At 41.4% G+C, this 20,835-nt stretch overlaps 1 protein-coding gene across 3 annotated transcripts in view; it reads left to right on the forward strand.

Moving 5' to 3' along the window:
• The window catches only part of UNC80 (unc-80 homolog, NALCN channel complex subunit), a 130,867-nt gene that overhangs the window by 39,730 nt on the left and 70,302 nt on the right, over positions 1–20,835 (forward strand). For 2 of the 3 annotated variants that reach the window (XM_059820381.1, XM_059820382.1), the window contains exons 19-25: positions 73–287; positions 820–926; positions 1,439–1,538; positions 6,292–6,464; positions 12,515–12,727; positions 16,993–17,128; positions 19,667–19,800. In XM_059820381.1, coding sequence (XP_059676364.1) covers positions 73–287; positions 820–926; positions 1,439–1,538; positions 6,292–6,464; positions 12,515–12,727; positions 16,993–17,128; positions 19,667–19,800 — 1,078 coding nt within the window. The remainder of the gene's footprint in view (positions 1–72; positions 288–819; positions 927–1,438; positions 1,539–6,291; positions 6,465–12,514; positions 12,728–16,992; positions 17,129–19,666; positions 19,801–20,835) is intronic. The other variant, XM_059820380.1, reaches the window with a different exon arrangement.

Consider the following 20,835-nt stretch of genomic DNA (forward strand, 5'->3'; position numbering starts at 1 on the left):
GGAGGCATCATTCCCCTGAGCATCCAAGCTTCACTGAAATGCAGTTCACGCTCTGCATCCCTTTTCTTCCAGTGATGAGCAAATCCAAGGGGCTGTTCTGGGACGCAAGGACTTCTGGCGAAAGATGTTCAAGTCACAGAGTGCAGCAAGTGATACCAGTAGTCAGTCTGAGCAGGACACATCTGAGTGCACCACTGCTCACTCTGGGACCACCACAGACAGGCGTTCCCGCTCCCGTTCCCGACGAATCTCCCTTCGAAAGAAACTCAAACTCCCCATAGGTAAATGTATGTCTCTTCCTATTCTATGTACATATTGCATGTGCAGAGAAACACAGAAAGACATATCTATTTTAAGAAATATTGCAACACAGTTCCTTATTGCCCAAGTACATTGTATATTCTCCCAAGGGAAGCTGGGCAATGCTGCTCTCCATTTTACAGATGGGGAACTGAGGCAAAGGGAAGCATAAGCAATTTGCCAAAGGTAACAGAGAATATCTGTGGCAAAATAGAATATTGAATCTGTGTCTCCCAAGTAGTAGGCTAGTACCTTAATCTCACAGGCATTGTTCCTCTCTGTAGAAGAGAAACATTCCAAATAGCATTTGATAGACAAAGAATATACCCTTTACAAGTCCCAAGACATGGCCTTGCATGGTAGTTAATAGATGTAACATAAAAAGGTTGCCTTCCCCTTTCTTCCCATTTTCCTGTACCCTGGCATGGCCACTTTGGAGAAATATGCTACAATTGCTAATAAATAGATTTTGCTTGGAAGCATTTTCAGAATTGTCCTGAGTGGCTTATTCTGCAACAGGGAACTGGCTGAAGCGTTCTTCCCTCTCTGGCCTGGCTGACGGGGTGGAAGATCTCCTAGATATCAGCTCTGTCGACCGTCTGTCTTTCATCAGGCAGAGTTCCAAGGTAAACGTGTCAGGCGGGATTGCAGAGAGCTTGGAAGGAAGGGCAGGACCTGGCTGGTTTTAGGTGTCCAGGGAAACATTCTACTCAATGTGGACATTGCAGCCAGTAAGACTTGGTCACAGAAGTCTTCAGAGTAGAGTGCCATGGGAATTTGATACCGGACTTTTGCGGCTCTCAGTGAAGACTAGGTTAAACCTACACTGTACTTGTCAGTCTGCCTTGGTTCACTGAGAGAGAAATGCAAGCTCTGTCAACACGCTTAAGGTTTAATTGTTGGTCACACTTCTCCTTCCTTCTTTATGCCTTTACAGCCTCTTGCAAAAGACCAGTCCTTTAAGCAGAAAGCTTAAAAGATGAAATGCTTCAGCGTACGTAAATCTGTGCAGACCCACTTGTGTTGCTATGGTGATCCACTGTGTTACAGCCCTTCTGTAGACGCTTTATGTCTAAGTAAGGAAGACCAAGAGCTAGTGGTATGGCGCAGCCTGACCCGGCCCTCTGTCTTTGCACAGGTGAAGTTTACCAGTGCGGTGAAGCTGTCAGAAGCGGGGGGGCCAGGAGGTGGCCTGGACAATGGGCGAGATGAAGAGGAGAATTTCTTCAAGCGTCTTGGTAAATGGCGCACCTGCCGAAGACACCCATCCAAGCTTCATCACACAGAAGAAAAAGATGGTTAGAAATCAGGGTTCTCGTCTCCTGTTTTCTTTCTTTTTATCTTTTTTTTAAATCTCTTTCTTTCTGTATTTTACCCCTTTCCCTTTTTTCCTGCTTTCTCCATAGTTTTGTATCCATTCTAGCCTTCTCCAACTTTTTAGTCTTTGTAACTGTTTTCTTTCCCTTCCTTCTTTCTTTTGTTTTGATTTAGAAAAACACTCTAGTAAAGTCAATTTTTTAAAAAATCAAGACTATCCAAATAAAGTATGCAAATACGTTTGCACTTTTTAAATCAAATTGAATTTGATCAATACACTTGAAAAACTAATGCTTGCTTCAAAGCACTTATTCAGTTCAAAATTAGGTGTGTAAATCTTTCATTGCCTAATATAACAATGGGTGTTCCATCAGTTTTTTTGTTTGTTATTTTTTTCCAATTTGTGACCATTTGACAGTATTAGCAAAGATCAGCACTGATGAAATGGAAAACCCAGCACAAACCTTGTTATAATTATCTCTTTTCTTCTGTGTTTGCATGTCTAGTGTCTGCATACCATTCGTTAGGGATGCTGTCCCTTTTTCTTAGCACACCACGGAATAACAGCAACACTACTTTTCCTTTCCATGAAAATATATTTAATTGCAATGCATTTTCAAAATCAGCAATGTTTGAAAAGTGCCTTTATGAATAATACAAGGTCATGATATATTCTGTTTTAAAATGCCATGCAGTCATTCATATGCTCATGTCCTCAACTCAGAGCTCATCCTTGTTGTCAGGGAAACAACCTTGTATCTTGAAGTTCTGTTAGTTTTTTCAAGAAAACCCAACCCAACTCCCAAAAACACACAAAAAGGAGTAGATTTTCTTTTTCACCATGATTTCTGTAGTTTTACCGTATGTTGCATTCTCTGGCATTACGTTTTTTATTTTCTGACATTACACTTTGACACTGCATTGTATGTATTTCACCACCATCTGTCCCAGACCTGCAGTGTAATGCATGTAAGGCATTCTTCAGGCAAGCGATACTAGCAAAGTATGAGCATATCTTGCCAGTGTAAACTGGTCATCATTCTACCACTGCAGAAACACTGGTTTTCAACTAGCTCCTAGGTGGAAAGTATCATTCCTTTAGAAGGAGAATGCATTAGCCCAGCAGCTTGTTGTATCTTGGTAGCTTCCCACAATGGGAGGAACTGCATTGTTTTCTTCATCCACTACTTTGTGCTGAAGTAGGTGTGAAATACTTCCACCGTATTCACTCCCAGCTCTTACTGGGAACAAACAACTGGGGGGCAGCGAGATCTTTATAGACTGCCACAGCTGTTTCTACAGTGCTTGTGTGAGATATCCTTCATAATTTTTTGTAGGATTTTTTTTTTTTTCATCTTGCTAACGCTGATTTTATGCCGCGGTGAGTTTGCCTAGAGTGCCCATATTCTTGATTTAATGGTGCAGATGTAGTCTTGGCCCTGTGAGCATCAAAAGCCTTGTTCAGTATGTGTGGCTTGTCCTATGTCTGTACAAAACTCAGATGACACATTAGTATTGGCTTTTTGAACTTTGGAAGTGTTGTCCATACTTCAGCCTTCTGTGAGTAACATCAGAATTTATGTAATTAATGAAGAGAACTTGAAATGTCTTTTACATGCCTGTGAGAGGAGAGATGTACATGACATGTGCTTGGTTTTGACATATGCATGCATTAGAAATACCATAATGAAAGTGATGCAACGGGTTAAAGATAGAGACCCCTGCATATTAGTATGAGAAATAGAAAAATTGTCAAGTGATGTTGATGGGGAGGGTTGGGCCGTTGCCTGATCACTAACTGAAGCAAAGGGAGGGTATTTAAAGTTTATAAGGCAAAGTATGACAGTTAAGAAAGTTGTATCATTATGTCCACAAGGATCTCTGGTATGCAACGAAAGCCACGTACCATTAGCAAAAATATTAGAGTAGCTGTACGTGCCTGTGTGTGTACGTACTTGTATGTGTGTAGTGAAATTGATGTGAGGCCTTTTCAGGGTGGGACAGTTTGTAACACCGTAGAACAGCAACATTACAGAGGGGCTTCAAATTTCCAGTGTTTCTGTATCTTCCATAAAGATCAGCAGGTTTTATGTCCTTATGGAGAAGAAATAAAAGCCTGTTGAAGGTTGATGGGCATACTATTAAATCCCTCAAGGTCTGACCCTAAAGCATTGTTTTGGAACCTATTTCTGCCTTCCCATTCTTGTCATTCATGATGCTATGCCATTACTTTGCTCATGCTTTTTCCACGTGGTGTTTCCTCTTGTGTTTTTGGGTTTTTTAATGTAGTAGACCAAATTTAGAAGAAAATGGAGAGAGGAGAAATACATTACAGTTAAAATAAAAATAGAATAACTTATCATATCATTTATTAATTGTAATCTTCATTGTTATATATCATCTAGACCACTGGAAATTCTGTGTTGGATATGTATGTAAGCATACGTGTGTGTATGTGTATATCTGTATGTGTGCATATGTATACATATATATATACATAAATACATGCACATTCATGCATAACAAAATGTTTATTTTAATGATCTTTTTACCTATATTAAGAACACAGCATATATACAGAAGCAAGTTACAGTATGTTTACATGAGACCCTTAACGTTCCTTTGGGCACTTACTGAAGACGTTGTGAGTGACCATAGAAGTTGCCAGGGTATTCAAGGCACAGCAGCACAGGTGAACCACAGCACATGCTTGCTCCGAGGGGTGATCTCGAATTCGCACAGGAAGTAACTGTGGAGGTGGGAGCTTGAGCATCCAGTGTCCTCCTATCTTAGGAAATGGTCTCTGCTCACTGGGCGAGATTTTCTGTAGGGCTGAGTCACATTAACATTAAGCCAGTGAGGGCTCCCCTGCTTACAGCAAGGCTGCTCCAGGATGGGCGTAGTGGAGGACAGTCATCAGCTGCCTCAACAAAATGCAAGGCTGGGACCGCAAAGGACTGCAAAAGGCTGTAGTGATTGACTGTAGGTAGTACCACTGAGCCCAGGTGGACAAAGCCTCTGCTAGGTCTTTATAGTGGGGATTAGGAAGATGCCTTAGGCATGCCTTTCTGTATCAGAAAGTCAAGTTTCTGTTCTTTGTCTCATACAGGCACAGCCCTAACAGGGCCCTGACTAGGAAACATTTGTTTGTACCTCAAATGAGTTAGTGTTACAATAGCAGGAAGGCTCAGGTAGCATGCTACAGGCTATAAGGGAACAGCAGGATTTGGAAGAAAAGGGTGTTTGTGCCTGCTCATTTATGTAAGTGTTCTACCTGTTCTTTCTACTTATTTGTTTGTTTGTTCCATTTTGATGAAAAATTTCCTAACATAGGAACATTTTGTGAAGCTGTACATAGTTTTCCAGTACACTGGAGAGAGAAAAGCCACAGGTGTCATAAAGAAGTCTCTTGAAACTTGATATACCTCTGTCTTCAGGGGAAAAGTGAAGATCTACATTGTCATTTTCTGTTGTGACTATTGTTTGTGGTACATAAGTGTTTTCCAAGTAATTCTGGGGAGTGCGATCTCAAAGGGACTTTGAGTTTCAGCCATTCTTCTTTCCGGAGGGAAGGAGAAGTCACAAAGTCCTGTAGAGGTGACGTTTTGCCTCTTGTCTTTCAAATCCATGTTTAAAGCCAATCTTGAATTCTCTACTCGGTGATCTCTTCCTCAGTGCTTTATTCTTTAGTATTCCGTAAAATTTTGTATTTTCACATGTAAACAGGGAGAGTATTACGGATAAAGGGAAAAAGCCCGGAAGCTGACTATTCTTGCTTTGACCAGCCACCTTGGCCTTGAAACTACTTTCCTCATTTCTCATCCGTGTCTTTCTACCACTCACTCAACTCTGGGTACCGACTGCGCGATGATCTTCTTCATTCAGAAGTGTTCATTCCAGTTGGCAATGGGATTAGTTGATTTATCATGTGAACTCTATACATGGAGTTTAAAATCATGCTTGAAAGAAGACCTGGAGGGGGTGCTAGCTTCATTTTCAAAGGGAACTCTTATTAGGGAGCTTTCCATCCCAAAGAGTGCAAGACACTTCAAGGGAGAGAGGCTGGAATGATGATGATACCTAGGAGTTGAGTCCAGTCTCACTTTGGGTGTTCTGTTAATTGCAGAAGACGTATGCCTAAAAAAAGGACAGTACTTGATTTCCACATAGAACGTTTCCAATACTTGCTACTGATTTTTCTGTCCTAGGAGATGATATATTACTAAATTGATACATGAGGAATAAGGTTTATGCATGCTCCACTTTAAGGTAAACTTAGAGGCAATAGAGAAGTAAGATAAGAAATTATTCGGGGGAAAACAGACAGTAAGCATGATGTTCTGTGTTAAAAAGGTTGCGAGGAAGGGCCATATTCTGGTTCACCTATGCTGGAATAGATCCTGGGCTTCCACACTGATTATGGTGAAATTGTTTTGGGCAGACATCAGTATGACCAAGACCAGAATCTGGCTTACTGTATGCCTATTTCATGGAAGTCATGAATATTGTAAAAATGCCCCTGTTATCTTCAAGATAGTGCATCAAGGTGAGGAAGGGATTTAGACCAAACCTGTACTCATCAGGGTTTTTGTACCACTTTTTTTATTGGTGAGAGACTGTGTTCCCTTCTCCCTACCCCTCCCTGCATCCCCTCTGTACTCTCTACCTCTTTAGGTTGCCATAGCTTTGATGATCACTTGACCTCCAACCAAGAAGGAGGAAAATCCAAGAACGTTGTGAACCTGGGAGCAATCCGCCAAGGCATGAAGCGCTTTCAGTTTCTCCTGAACTGCTGTGAACCAGGCACTATCCCTGATGCCTCCATTTTGGCAGCAGCCCTAGATCTTGTAAGTCATTTGTTGGTGTATTTTTACCTGCTGAGTGGGACCATGTGCATACGTGGTGGTCCGTTGTCATTCACTAATGCTGTTCATGCCCACACAGAAAGCAGGTAAAGCATCACAGCAATGCCAACTGGTGTTGCTGTTATTAGATGGCGTTTTAGCATCTGTGACTGGATGAGTACGCAGACAAAATGGATCTTTTTTAATTACATGACTCCCCATAACTAGATTATTGCCAGCGCAAAGCTTTTATTGTCAGACTTTAAATTTTGCTCACAGCCATTCTGCTTCTGCTCCTAGTGTCGATAATAATCTATAGAATAAGGGTTGAAGACTAGGTAACTACCTGGAGACACATAGTAATTCCACTCAGGAGTTCTGACAGAGTTATAAATATATTAGGCAACACTGAACTATTAGTCACCAGAACCAGTCAGTGGAAAAAATTTCAAATGTCAGAGTGCACATGCTTTTAAATGCGGATACTGCCAATTTGCAGATCCAAATCACAGAAGTGACACAATTCAGTCTCTCCTTCCTGACACTGAGTGTCTTTTCTGTATCTCCTTCCTTTCCTTGCAGCTGCTGGTTTTTTAACAGTGCCTTCCATTTCTAAAGCAGTGGCCTTCAGCCTGTGGTTCATGGGCCAGTGGGGCTCTGTGAGGTGCTTATAGGACAAGCACGAGAGTGTGACAAAGACAGCTGTGAAAAGCCAGCCAATTAGTAACTTCTCTGCACAGTGCTCTTCTACTTCCTTCCAATAAGTGTTTGGATGTTTGCAAACTTAATAAGATTGAAAGCCACTGCTCTCAGAGCATCCACATCCTCTCTATCCCTTTGTCTTCCCTCTCCCCACCTCTCACCTCTTTGACTGTTGTGCCGTTTGTGCTCATATTCTGGTTTTTTGCCCACTGCTGGAGATGCCAGGCTCATGGAATCTCCCATTCTGCTAGTGCTGTGCCCTGAGCTGTGCTGCCTTGTCTGCTCCGTAGTTCTAGGGATGATACACTCTCTGCACCACGCCTTTATACATTGTTCTTAACCTTGCATGCGTAGGCTGCAGATTCAAGCAAGTCTGCATTAATATCGTCCCAAAGTTGCTGTTGCTATCAGTTCACATCTAGCTCTACTGTTTGGACTCGTCCCTGTCCATCTTCCAGTAGATAGCTGTTTTCTTCACTAGTTCCCACTCTTCCTGTTGGAGATTGTTGGCCCTCTGACTAGAAGCTATGGAAGCAGTGGCTGATAGGGAAGCCTGTCTCGTGCTCTCACAGTCACAAGTGGTTCCTACCAGTCAGGGTTGTGGTGAGCTCAGAAGGTGGCTTGGGAAGATAGTCACTCCTGCTGGGTCTGCTGCACAAAGACAACTGCATTCCTCAAGGCTGCCAGGCTGCCACCCCACTGCGAGTTCCAAACTAACACAGGGAACGTAAGGCACATGGGCAGGAAGGAGCTCATTGCTGTGAAGTATGTCACTAAGATCCTTCTGGGGATGCGCTACTCTGTCTGCTAATAAATCAGACAGTAAAACAGGGGTTGGGCAATTATGTCCCTATTGCCTGTAAATGTCTTACTTATTTTTTTAAATATGCCAAATGCTTAAGCTACAGACCAGCTTACTCTGTGCCCATGTATTAAGTCAACTGAAAACAACCGGTCAGAGCGAACTGTTTGAAGATGTCTGTTCTGACACTCCAGAGCTGGCTTTTACAAAACACAGTTTGACTCTGTTTCCTTTCTGCTGCATGATGCAGAAGGCTTTGGAATCAGAATTTCTAGAAAGTCTGCAGCTAAAGGTGAAAGAAGCCTTGTTCTAATTACAGACTTGGGACACTCCTTACAAGTACCTGCTCAGCTGGCATTTTGTCTACAAAGTATTGGAGATACATGGAGGTTAAGAAGTCACATGCACTGCAGGTTTCAAAAGATGACAGCTTGTCATCTCACTGTATTGCTTAATGGCAATGTATGCTGTTATGGAAAATTCCCACATTTTATGTCAATAGAGCACACCCAATGTAAAACATTCTGGTTTTTTAACTTTTGTTTTCAGGCTTTTGAAGTAATAGTTTTAATCAGGTTTGATGCAAACTAAAAGCTTCTTGAGTCATTTTATCTAGCCTAGTTGCTATGGCAACCTTTAAAATATGAAAGACAAACAGCTCCAGTTTCAGTTCTTTCATAAACTTTTTTCAGCATGATTTTTCATGCAGATTTTCAAAATTCCATTCTTATATCAACTTCAAGATCTTTGATCAGCCTGGATGTTTATACAGGTTTGCCACAGTGTTTTTAAAAAAGTAGAACAATGAAAAAAAGGCTGCATCCTTATGGAGGTAATGGTTTATTTATATAGTAAATTGAGTGTTGCCTTAGTTTTAGAAACTAAGTAGTTAACATATTTTCCCAGAAGCAGCATCCAACCTTGACTGAATTTTATAAAACTACAATCAATTGGTGGCTTTGCAAGCATTCAATGACAATTGATAATATGTTGCAGGCAGTTTCATCCTTATGTCACCAGCTTATTGTCACTTGGCAATAATAAAGTTGATTTTTTTTCCCCTTTTTAAGAAACTTTGGAGGTTGAAAGGCAAGTAATATGATAATTCAGTCTGTGGTCAAGTTTCTGCAGAGGCTTCCAATAAACCACTGTCTAGCACTGTATAAAGATGTTACCTAAAGTATCCTAATTAGACTAGTGTAAGCAGCTTAGGTGAGGAAATACAAGCTTTCCTTTGACCAATTTAGTGCAATGTGTGACACCTATCGCCATTACATTTCTCCAAAAAGATGAGTGAGCTGATCTGTGCTAACACGTAAATCTCTTATCCTTGTTGAAATGCCGTAATGGCTCTGCTTTATGGCAGGGTTGTGTTAGAGAGGACAGAAGCAAAGTCTAAACTGCAAGAGTACCTGCCAGTATCCTGACTCCATGTCAGCCAGGGTCTTAGGCAGGCTCTGTTCTTCCCATGTCCTTGTTTCCATAGGAGAAATATTTGTCACTAGGAGGGCATATGACCTGGAAGGAAATCAGAGATTGCTCCAAACAGGTCCCCAGAATAGATGACTGGGAACAGAAACAAAGAGCTGCGTCATGGATTGTACTTGACCATTTTTAGATATAATCGGAGAGATTTGAACTAACATTTTTGAGGCAATTCTCCTAGACATTGGTTAATAATTTACTCACCTGTCTTCATATACCTGCTAAGCTACTTCTTATGCTAGACTTATTTTGTGGCTAGACAAAGCAGAGCTATCCAGTCAGCATCTTTCGACAGTACTTGAATTTACTTTATTTACTCCAAAAGTAGATTGTTGCTATTTTGCTTATTTTTTTTTTCCTTGAAGAGACCAGTGGAAATGAATTTTTGCTCAAAGTGCCTTGCAAAATATAAGAAAGGGCACAAGAATATTACCGCTGCTTAATTAGTCTTACAAAAGTCATTGTCCTTGAAAAAAACCCTGGACCTAAACACTCTGCAGTCATAAAACTCTGCAGAATCAGCTGTACTTGAACAGTAATGTGATGCTGTAAAATTCCAAATCCGTTCTGTATTTGCTCCCTCCCACCCAGATCATTGCTTTTGCTGTTATTGGTACAAATCACAGTATCTGTTGAAAAGCTCCTGTGGGAGTACTTGAAATTTTGTTAAGAAAATGGTGGATTCTTATTCATGTCAACTTATGCAGTACAAGAACAATTTTCAAAAGGCAAAACGATATAGTAGGTCTAATGTTAAAAGTGGACTTGTGAACAGTTTCACAGGCATGGGCAGGCTTGTGAGAGTATTGCTGCTGTGTTAAGTTTTGACAGTGACTATGGTAACTTGTGTTCTTTTCAGCTATGCATCGCCTGCCTGATTCATTTCTCTCCATTTGTGATGTGTTTCTCTGTGGTGTGAATCCATTCCTGTCCATTCTGTCACATCTTCATCTTTCTCTTGCTGCTGCTTCAGGTTTCTCTGAGCCTCAGGTAAGCAATCACAGGGAGCTTGTGCCCCGTGATGTTCAGAAAGTCCTCCTTCATGCAGGAGGTCTTTTCAGTGATTTTTAATTTGCAACTCCTGCTCCAGGACACACTCCTCCTCCCCTTCACCGCCCATCCTACATACCCTCCTTTAGTTATAGTAGTTGAGTGCTTCCGTAACATTTACAACATGTATCTTTACAAGATTCCTATATGCTAAGAAATTGTGACTTTACCAGTGGTGAACTAAAAGAGGAGGAGACTAAGGCTGGGGCTTAATCTTTTCATGTATGTCTCCAGGTCTGGTTAAGGTTTTACTCTATGAGAATAAAAGAATAAAATCCTCACCTATCCTGTGTTCCATAATGCATGTGGGCAACAAGTAATTTGTAATGTTTTTTCCAGGTCCTAAATATTAGTTTTGTTTCTGGTTGTCAATGACTGTCTGGCTTCAGATTTCCACCTTCCTCATCAGAACATTGGGCCAGCTTTAATGTTCTCCTTATTCAAAAGTATTGCTAAAAGATTGCTATTTTCTTCCAACATTTGAATAAAATATGAGTAAAAAGCTGCAACAGGATGTTGCATCAGGAAGCAATTAACATATGTTTTCTTGTTAGTGTAGACAAAACATAATCATGTTTTTTTTTTTCTTTTTTGCCAGTCTCCTAAAAGGCATGACTTTTTTCAACCCTGTTGGTAGTAATTCCTGGCTGTAAGTTAGCTGGAGTACAGAATTTCTTAAAGCAATTCCCAAACTTTTGGAGCATTGGTCCAAAATTTCTTGCTTTCAACTTTTGATTAAAGCACTATTGGAGGCACTATTTAATAATGTTCCACAGACCATCTCCCATGGTTTTAGGGCCTGTCTGTTATTTATGGACCGCAGATGAGCAACCTCCCCTTATAAGTAAATTCTGATCTTTTTAAATTACCTCATTAAAGCTGTCAGCATCTAAATGTGTGGAATGCACATGTTTGTGCTCTGTAAAACCCCTGTTAGGGAAGCTTTCAAAGCCACCTTGTAAATTGTGGGCATTGTTGTATTCTTAGTTCTACAGCCTGCTGGCTACAGGGGTTTTTGCTTGTGAAAATTGCAGGAAGAGAGGGGGGAAATTAAGTGGAAATGAGGGGAACCATTTGCTTTTAGTCACTTTCCATGTCTGTAAAGATGTTATTTTTGCAGAGTTGTAGACTGCTGGGAAGAAATCTCCTTCCTGAGTTTAAGCTACCCTTTAGGAAACAAATTACAGTGTCCATTTTTGAACATATTTGAGAGTTTCAGAAGCACTCTTTATTGGTCTAACATGGATCCTGCTGGGCGATTTAATACAAACTAAGATACACTCAGTATTATTTCTCCCATTAAAGAAAAGTGCTCTTTCAAGCTGAAGGCAGGAGGATTTTCCTCTATCACTTCAAAACTCAGCTGCCTGATGTTAAATTTCAGTACTAAATTGTCTGATGCTTCCTAATGCCATTGAAGTTAGGCCAGTGAAATTTTCTTGATTTATGCCAGTAATGGATTTCACTCTCCATATCTACTTGTTATAAGTGCAAAATAGCACCCTTCCTAGTTTCAGCAAGCCTCCATTCATGCTTCCACCCCCAAAATGCGCAAGCAACTTAACGTGACAAATGCTAGGATTCACGTGGCCATGCTGCCATTTGCGTTTGCAATATTTGCAGCTTTACTAGCGAAGGTGAAAAGATAACTTGACTCATTCCTCCAGTAAAAGTGTCAGATGCATGCTTCTGCTTTTTGGCAGTTACATGGTTTCTGAAAGAAAGGATTACAGATGGGTACTGAAACAAGGTTGTTTATAATGTGGCTCTTTCTGCCCCTCTAGCGGTTGGACTAACAGCATAACCGTTCAGTATTTATAGGGCTTGGGTTTATTAGCTCAAGAGGTGTGACTCAAGGCAGAGATCCTGGTTTCAGACTGATGGAGACGTTGCTCAGTCTGTGTGACTCCGTGTCAAACTTGCGAAGCAATTGATTAAAGCACAAAATCCTCTAATGTTCAGAGAGTTTTTCCAATGTATTTGTATTTAAGGTGATTTTCTGCAAACATTTCAGGAAGCTCCTGTAGTGGCAAGAGCAGCCCTGTTCCTTGAGTGTGCACGCTTCGTTCACCGCTGTAATCGTGGCAACTGGCCCGAGTGGATGAAGGGCCACCATGTGAACATTACTAAGAAAGGCCTGTCCCGTGGGCGTTCTCCTATCGTGGGCAACAAAAGGAACCAGAAGCTGCAGTGGAATGCAGCTAAGCTCTTCTACCAGTGGGGAGATGTGAGTGTTTGTTTCTCTTCTACTTACGTTAAAAAAATTACCAAAACGTAAAGGTAATTTTAACCTATGCAGAATTTCACTTCCAGTAAAACGGTGACTCATAAGCTTCCCTTCCAACTTGTACTTCACAGCCTGCCAGGATCAGCTCCTCTCCTAATGGAAATGGACTTTGTAGGATGTAACGGTATCCCCTTCCTTCCCCTTCCCCTGCCATGTTCCCTGTGAGGATCCATTTGGTCCACTCTTCCGTTTCCAGTATTTGTCATATGTGAATGCCTAAGGAAGAGTAAGAGCAGGGGGTGTGATACTACTTGTTTTTTTCTAGCTTCTGAATATTTTTAGTCCAGGGCTGTTTTGAGCTAGATGTGGTGCTGTATATTTAGTAATGGATTTCTCTTTGACATACTTGTTCAGTCTCTCTTTGCACCCATACAAACTGTTAGCACGCATCATTCTTTGGCAAGGAATTCTACTGGCAATTGCCCCATCTGGCCCTGTCAGTGCCACTTGTAATTTCTTTGGAAGCCCCCCAGGGTATACCTGCTGAAGGTCTAACACTTATTGCAAGTCATTTCACACAACTCAAAATAGTGGGAGAAGTTCCTTTGACCTCTATGGTGCCTGTTACATATGTCTATCTGGAAGTGACTTCTGTGCTTCTCACCTCTTTTCACAAAACCAGAGATTTTTACAGTGAGTGTCATGATCAAAAAAAAAAAAAGAAAAAAAGAAAAAGACATAAAATCCAAGGCTCAGGGGAATTTGAAAACAATGTATTTTGCGGTCTTGGGGTACTTATATAAGCCATGCCAAAAAAGCCTTGCTGACTCATATTCTCCTAGGTTATACCAACGCATGCTTCTTAGTGGAGCACGTTGTAGGGAACCTTGAGCTAGTGCTGACCATGTCAGAACATTCCTACCATGAAACACAGCCCAGGGGAAGAGTCTAGCTTGGGTCTGAGCACCCAAGCTAATAAGCTTTGTCTCTTGGCAGCTCTCCTTCCATTTCTGAAGCTAATTCAGGGAATGCTACCTGGGCACCCTACTCTCTGTTATGTCTCAGACACAGGTGACTATCTTAATAACAGCACAGATACCAAAGTTCCTTGAAAAAGTACATAGTGTGAATGTATTTGCTTCTATATTCCATGAGGTCACCACCTTAGCTTAACCCCTTTGAGGAATCCTTCCAAATGGAGAATGTACGTTTACATAGTCCTTGTATTTTTGCACGCATTGCTGACGGGATTGTGCATCTATTTGTGGACTCTATGCCTCTAGACATTCCTTTTCTTCGGATTCTGGGAAAATGGGAGCAAGCAAGTCAGTAACCATTAAAAGCCAATTAGATTCCCCATCAGCTGCTGTTTTTAGAAACTGAAATAGCCTGACCTGGAAAAAGTCCAGGAAGGTTTTCTTTTAGAAATGTTAAAGTGCCAACACATGATGCAAGGTCACAAGATAAGAGCCAGGGAAATCTGATGGCAAGCAACTTAGCATCATTCTCTTCCCCTTACCTTTAATGGCATCGTAAGGCATATCTGGATGCATTCTTCATGCTAGGAATAGCATGTGTTCACTAGCTGCTTAGGAACATCCCAGAAGGGAAAAGCATTACTTTTACTTTACTGTAAGGCAGGAGAAGATTTGGAGAGTACTCTTTACGGTCCAAATATCTTCTCTTTTTACTGCAGGGTGCCCTGCCACTCATGAATATTTCTGTTTCTTCTCACCGGAGGCTAGGACAGTATAGTTACCCACAGCATCACCGGCCCCCAAACAGACTCATGCTTTAGGATTGGTCTGCACCTAGCACTGCTGAGGTACAGTTCCTTTATGTCCTTTTTCTTGAATGCTGGGCAAGGCTGGTCCTCTGGCACTGCTTTTACCTCCCAGAAGCTGTTTCAGATGGAGGTGGCTGCGAGCATAAGCGGCAGCCACCCGCCAAGCTTATAGGGCTGGGACCCTGCAAGCTGTGCTCCTCAGATGGCTGTTTTTGTTGGCTCTGACCAGATTCCAACTAGATAGGCTGAACCGTGAGGAGAAACAGCTTTCTGTTGCTGTAGTACAGGTACCTGCTGCAGAACATGCTGCCGTTTCTGTGTGTTAACCTGCCCATTTCACTGTGGGCAGTATCAGCATGAAGGGCGGAATGACTGTGCACTCACATAACTCCTAAGCAGGTCCAGCACCAAGAAGAAGGGATACCTCCCCCAGCCCATCTCTGCCTCCATGCTACCAGATCTTTGCCAACACTACAGCACACCATCCTTGCTGCTTGGTGGCAGCAGGGCTGCTGCTCTGGAAGGAAGATTCTTGAACAAAGATAAAAGAATGTCTTAGTCTCTGAATGCACTGAGGCCTTGTTCTGTGGTTTTTTCTCACAGTAAATAAGGCTAAAATTTGTGCTGGTTATGGATCCTTGCTTGTCTGTCATTGCTCACTAATTGCGATATACAGTGCTATTGTCAAAGTTTAGTGAGACCAAGAATGAATGTAAAACCTTTTTTCTTCACCCAACTCCTTTGATGCAGCCTCCCCAACAGCCATCAGAGGATAACAGTGGTAAGCCCTTTCCTGTCTGTAACAGTGATGAGCCTGTTGAATCATGCAGTATCACTTGTTAGCTGTCTTTCCAAATAATACAATGTTAAATCTATTCTGATCAGGTTAGTCTGTCACTTCCTTCGGCTTCCTCTGTTTGGAGGTGTTTTCTTTTGAAGTGTGGCGTGCTCTCCATTTGCTAGGAAAACCAAGGATAATTCATGCAGATAATACATGTTAGGAATTCAGTGCTCATTAGTTAGGATGCTGTGGAATTATGTATGATTACTTTAATATTAGGGTGGACAACACAGCATAAATAATATGTGATAAATTACTGCTTTGTGGAGAGGCAAGCAGAACATTTCTTCCTTTAAATGCCTAAAACATGAAAGGGGAAAAAAATGTGAGAGATGTGGATGTTTTTTAGCAATGTGCAGGCTGACAGATAGCTGAGATGGGTAACTATTTTGCATCAGCTTGCAAACCACAACAATACCACCTTACTCTCTTCATGTAGCAGAGTCTACATTCTTCATTGTTGCTGGATTTCACAGGAACTGCTTAGTAGCAAGGAAGAAGAGCCATACTAATACTTGTTTGTGACTGTTTATCTATTTCTGCTTTGCTTCAGCCAAAACAGGAAAATTATGTAGTGTAGGCATGACCATCAGTGCTGACTTGTAGAAGATTCAGAATTTCACTGTAGTATCTTTCTCTTGAAACCATCCCAAAACCAAGGAGGCCAAATGGCAAGTGCTGATGAAAACTCAGTAATTAAGCACATTTCCTCCCCCACAAAGTGATGATATCACAGGATAAAGTTTTACATACTTGTCTGTGTTCACCTATCTGCAGCAAAGAAAATGAAGAAAATCCTTAAGAGCTCTGAAGTGTCTTAGCAGGAAAGCATTCTTCTTGCTAACACACCCTCATCTGTAGCTTTGCTGACAGCACAGTGAGGGCTGTTTACATGCTGATAAATGATGCTGGCAAACAGCCACGAATGAATGGTCAATGCCTTTGTGGAGAGTGTAACAGTATGCGGTAGAGATCTGTCTGTTCTGTACATGGATCCTCTCTACACCATTACTCATGCACCTTCCCAGCTTTTATATGCATATTGTCAGCTCATTTTTGGAAAGTGCATCAGGCAGTCTCTCCTTTAAAGATGGAAGCAAGCTTTCCCATGGGCATTCAACAGTTTTGTGGAGGAAACAGGGACTGTTACTGGATTCCTAAGTCACAAGATAGTTTCTTAAATGGAGTTTAAGTTCTTAAACAGTTTCTTAAATATTCTCGGTATTCTCAGACTTAGGAAAAATCTGGCACACATATATCAAAGGGAGAAAAAAAAGTGGAAGAAATTCATACAAAATAATGACCTAATTGTCTCCTGCCTATCATGTGCTGGTTTGGGGATTTTTTTGTTTGTTTGTTTTGTTATTTAACCAAATTGGCAAACATTTTTCATCCTGAAATTTGACACTGTTTGCAAATTTTGGTTGAAAAAAGGGGGAAATAAATTATGGGTTTGGTAGCAATTAATCTTCTGTCATCCCTTTCTCTACTGCACTTTGCAGACAATAAAAATAAAGCCAGGACATTCTGTTCTGGCTGGAACATCTCCACAGCCTGCATGGGGCAGAGCCCTTGACCACCAGTGAGTTGGGCTGAAATTCTCACCTCCTTGTGCTTTCTCTTTCTCCCTGTCTGCAGGCAATCGGTGTCCGCCTCAACGAGCTGTGCCATGCTGAGAGCGAGAGCCCTGCCAACCTGCTGGGCCTCATTTATGATGAGGAAACCAAGAGGCGCCTGAGAAAGGAGGATGAGGAAGAAGACTTTTTAGATGACAGTAAGGAGACTCCCTTTACTACAAGAACCCCCGCTTGTAAGAACCTCTGCTTTAGGAGCACTTAATTTTTCTTCTCTTTTCATCCTCTTGCCACCCAGCTGTATTTCCCAGTCCCTCACCTTCACCCCAGCTTCCTCCCCTGTTTTTTCCGTGCCTGGATGTACAACATGACAGATGCGTAGCAGCACTGAAAGACTTTGAAGGAAAAGGGGTGAAACCAGGCAGTGAGTTGCAATTCCTGTATACTGGCAACTGCAGTTATAAGCAGGGTACTAATTCTTGAGTCTTGCAGTCGCCTGAGTGCCAAAAGTGGTTCAGACTCCCATTCTTCCCAGTTATTTCTGCCAAAATATTTGTGTAAGATCAGCTGCTTTTCTGTTTCTTAACATTGAAGAGTCATCTCCTCACCTGATGTGAGTTGGCACAGCTCTACCGAAGGCTTTTAAATCTTGACTTCAGTATATTTGCCTGATTCTCAGGCAGAAATATAGCGCAGCGGTATAAAGAGTATCATTAAAATCCTGTATAACAACAAGATAACTAAACCACACACATTTGTGCGTGTGTGTACATAACGGTGGGCGGTATGTCACAGGTCACTGATTCTGAAAGTTTAGATGGGCATGCAAATTATAACACACCCTGTGAATCAAAATAAATTAAGTCAAAACACATACTGTTGTAGGTGTAGGTGAAGGTGGTAACAAACATTATGTCCTCTCCAGACACCATTTGTATATACATGTGTGCTGTAATGTACTGGTTCCTGTGTACATGTACTGTTCGCCATTGGATGTAGTGTGCTAGCACTGTTTATGTATCTTCTGGTTTCTTTTTCTGTGGTTCTGGGTTTGTTCTTATCACTGCCTAAAGGCCAACTTTGGAGTAGGGAGGAGTAGGTGGGAGCAGCGAAATGGCATTTGTGGGAAATGATCTCAAGAGAAGGTATTGGCCCTAAGCCAGACCTTCACATGTGCCAGCAAGTGGTGTGCCAGCACTAGCAGCTACATGAATGTGGGTGGCTGTTCTGGATATTTTATTGGCTCTTTAAGAGTTATATCCAAAGCAGGAGAGCGCACCCAAATTTTTCCCACTCTCCTGCACCATGAATGACTTTTGAAAGGTGAACAACAACTGCATTCCCATGACCAAGTGATAGAATAGTTTTTCTTGTCCCTGTTCAGGCACTCATAAGGGGATGCAGAGCTGCTTTAAAAGGGTGGTCTAAGGCAAGCAAACAGAGAGAACAGGTTGTGGTCGAGAAAGCCATGTAAAAACTCAAGTACTCTCCTGAAAGCCAGCATCTGGAAATAACCAATCTGCGTTCTTGCTGAAGGCAGAGATTTTTCAAAAACTGGCCTGTATGCTGTAGGGATTATACTAAGGAGCATAAAATATGCAGCTGGATATTCCATTACACTGTACGTCTCATTTGTATTTGATAGTACAGATTATTTTAGTCCCTACAAAGTCCATAATTCATTACTGGTAATATGTACAGAGGAATTAGCATGCATCACAGAATTAATCTGTTTTTTTTTCTGATCCTTGCAGTGTCCTCTCACTTGTTTGGTTTGGCCTGTTTCTTTGCAAAAAGTAATTAGATCATACATGGGGGAAAGCAAATGAAAAGATAAATCTCTGAAATGTATGTAGATGGTAATATCAGGCGTTATTAAAAAATGGGTGCGGTTAGTTGTTGTCACAACTAATTTTTTTATTTACTTTTTTTGCTGTCCATGTTCCTAAGTAGTATTTTTCAAATTGATCAAGCACTGAAGAATCCTTCATAATTTTCAAGCTTTGAATGGCATTATATGTGTTACAAAGTGTAGGGCTTTTGAACCTGATTGTTTAGACTCAGTTGAGACAAAACTTCAAGTATTTCAATAAACACTCTTCCCTTTCCCCCTTGGTTTTAGGTTAAGCATTTGAATGTATAATTTGATTAAGCAGTTTGATTTTTTTTTTTTTCCTTGATTATCCTTAAATAGCACTTGGATTCTGTGCACAAATAAAGAAGCCTGGCTTCAAAAGAGGCTGTCTTTTCCAGTTATCAGGGTAGTAATTAATAATAGGCACAGTACCTCTTTGCTGGCTAGTAGTAACTCTATGTATTTTGAGAAATTTTCCTATATTTTCAAGTGGTTCTCTTCTAGAACTGCAGAAGATGTGGCTGAATGCAAAACTGTAAAGTGGAAGAAGGGTATCTACTTTTTAACCTGTATTTACTTCAATGAGGTGTATACAAAATGCTGTAAGATCATGTTAGTTTAGTAGATACTTCACCATAATATACTATAATATATACTGTAGTACACTACAGTGTGTAAGTACTATTGCATGTGCTGGTAAATACATGGATTGATATTTGACTGTATTCCTTTTAGTGTAGGAAAAGTAGCATAGATAGAAGTCTGGGTTTTCCTCATTTTTAGTGCGGCTTACGTTGTGCACCATATGTGAAAATGTCCATCACCTCTTGGTTCCAGATTTTGTATCATCTCCTTGCTCACCATAGAAATATTTTTTTCCTAGGCACTGTGAATCCTACCAAATGTTGTTGTCCTTTTGCACTGAAAATGGCAGCCTGTCAGCTTCTCCTGGAGATAACCACTTTCCTTCGAGAGACCTTTCCCTACATGCCCAGGCCACGTACTGAGCCTCTTGCGGTAAGTGGACAATACACATTGGAGAGGGAGCCATGCCCACAGAAGTCATTGGGCTCTGTACATGTCTGAGGAGAGGAAGGGTGGGGTAATAACTCAAGTGGATCTCTGATGCGGGGAGAAAGGAGCCGTTGCCTGGTGAACAGAAGATGGGCAGGGCGCATCAAATGGGTTGATTAGGAAGATAAGACTGGGGAAGCACAACATGTACTGGAAGCTGAAGGAAGTTTCAAAATAGAGGACAGCAGATGGATTAAGAAACTGAGTGTGGGGCGCCTGAGAGTTGTGGGAGATGGACTGCAGGAGGTGACAACTCATATTCTACCTAGCCGATTAGGAGGGCCAGTTGACAGAGAACTGAACAGGGCAATTAGGAGAAAGGGAACGGGGCGGTTTACAGAGAATTTACTAGCGCTTAAAAGTTGCAGATTTTTGGCTTGGGTTAGACAACAGAATTGAAGGGACTGGGGGAAGAAAGGAAAGAAACGGAGACAAAGAAGCAAGGAAAGAAATAAACCTCCATGAGACTGAGAGAGGCACAGGCAAATCCTGGCATGAATAGTAAGCTAAATGACTGATTAGATGACAACTAATTTTGTGAATAGCAGAACCCGTGAAACCAGATTTACAGCGGTTCATTCTCGTGTGGATTCTCTTCTGTCTAATAATGCGGTTAAATATTGCCTTCAGCCTGTTCTTTCACAAAATCCACAGGCACTCAGTTATCTTTTGTCAAATTGGGTTGAAGGTGACCATCAGCTTCAGAGGTGGTTAACATGGAATGAGGTGAATTGGATGGCAGACACGCAGTTTCATCTTCCTAATTTCTTTAGGAAATCAGGATAAAAATTGTAAAGAAAGAATGAGAAGTTTCCAAGTGAACATAAAGGTTTTAGCCCTACTATTCTGTTCTTTTGCTAATGACAGACTGAGATCAAATTTTGCTGATGACAATTGTGCTTGACAGGCTGATTTGGCAGGGCGGTTACTGTAATTAGGTTCTGAAATCGGTTTCAAGGCTGTAGATGACCTATGATG

The sequence above is a fragment of the Gavia stellata genome, chromosome 8 (genome assembly GCF_030936135.1).
Source record: "Gavia stellata isolate bGavSte3 chromosome 8, bGavSte3.hap2, whole genome shotgun sequence".
NCBI lineage: Eukaryota > Metazoa > Chordata > Aves > Gaviiformes > Gaviidae > Gavia > Gavia stellata.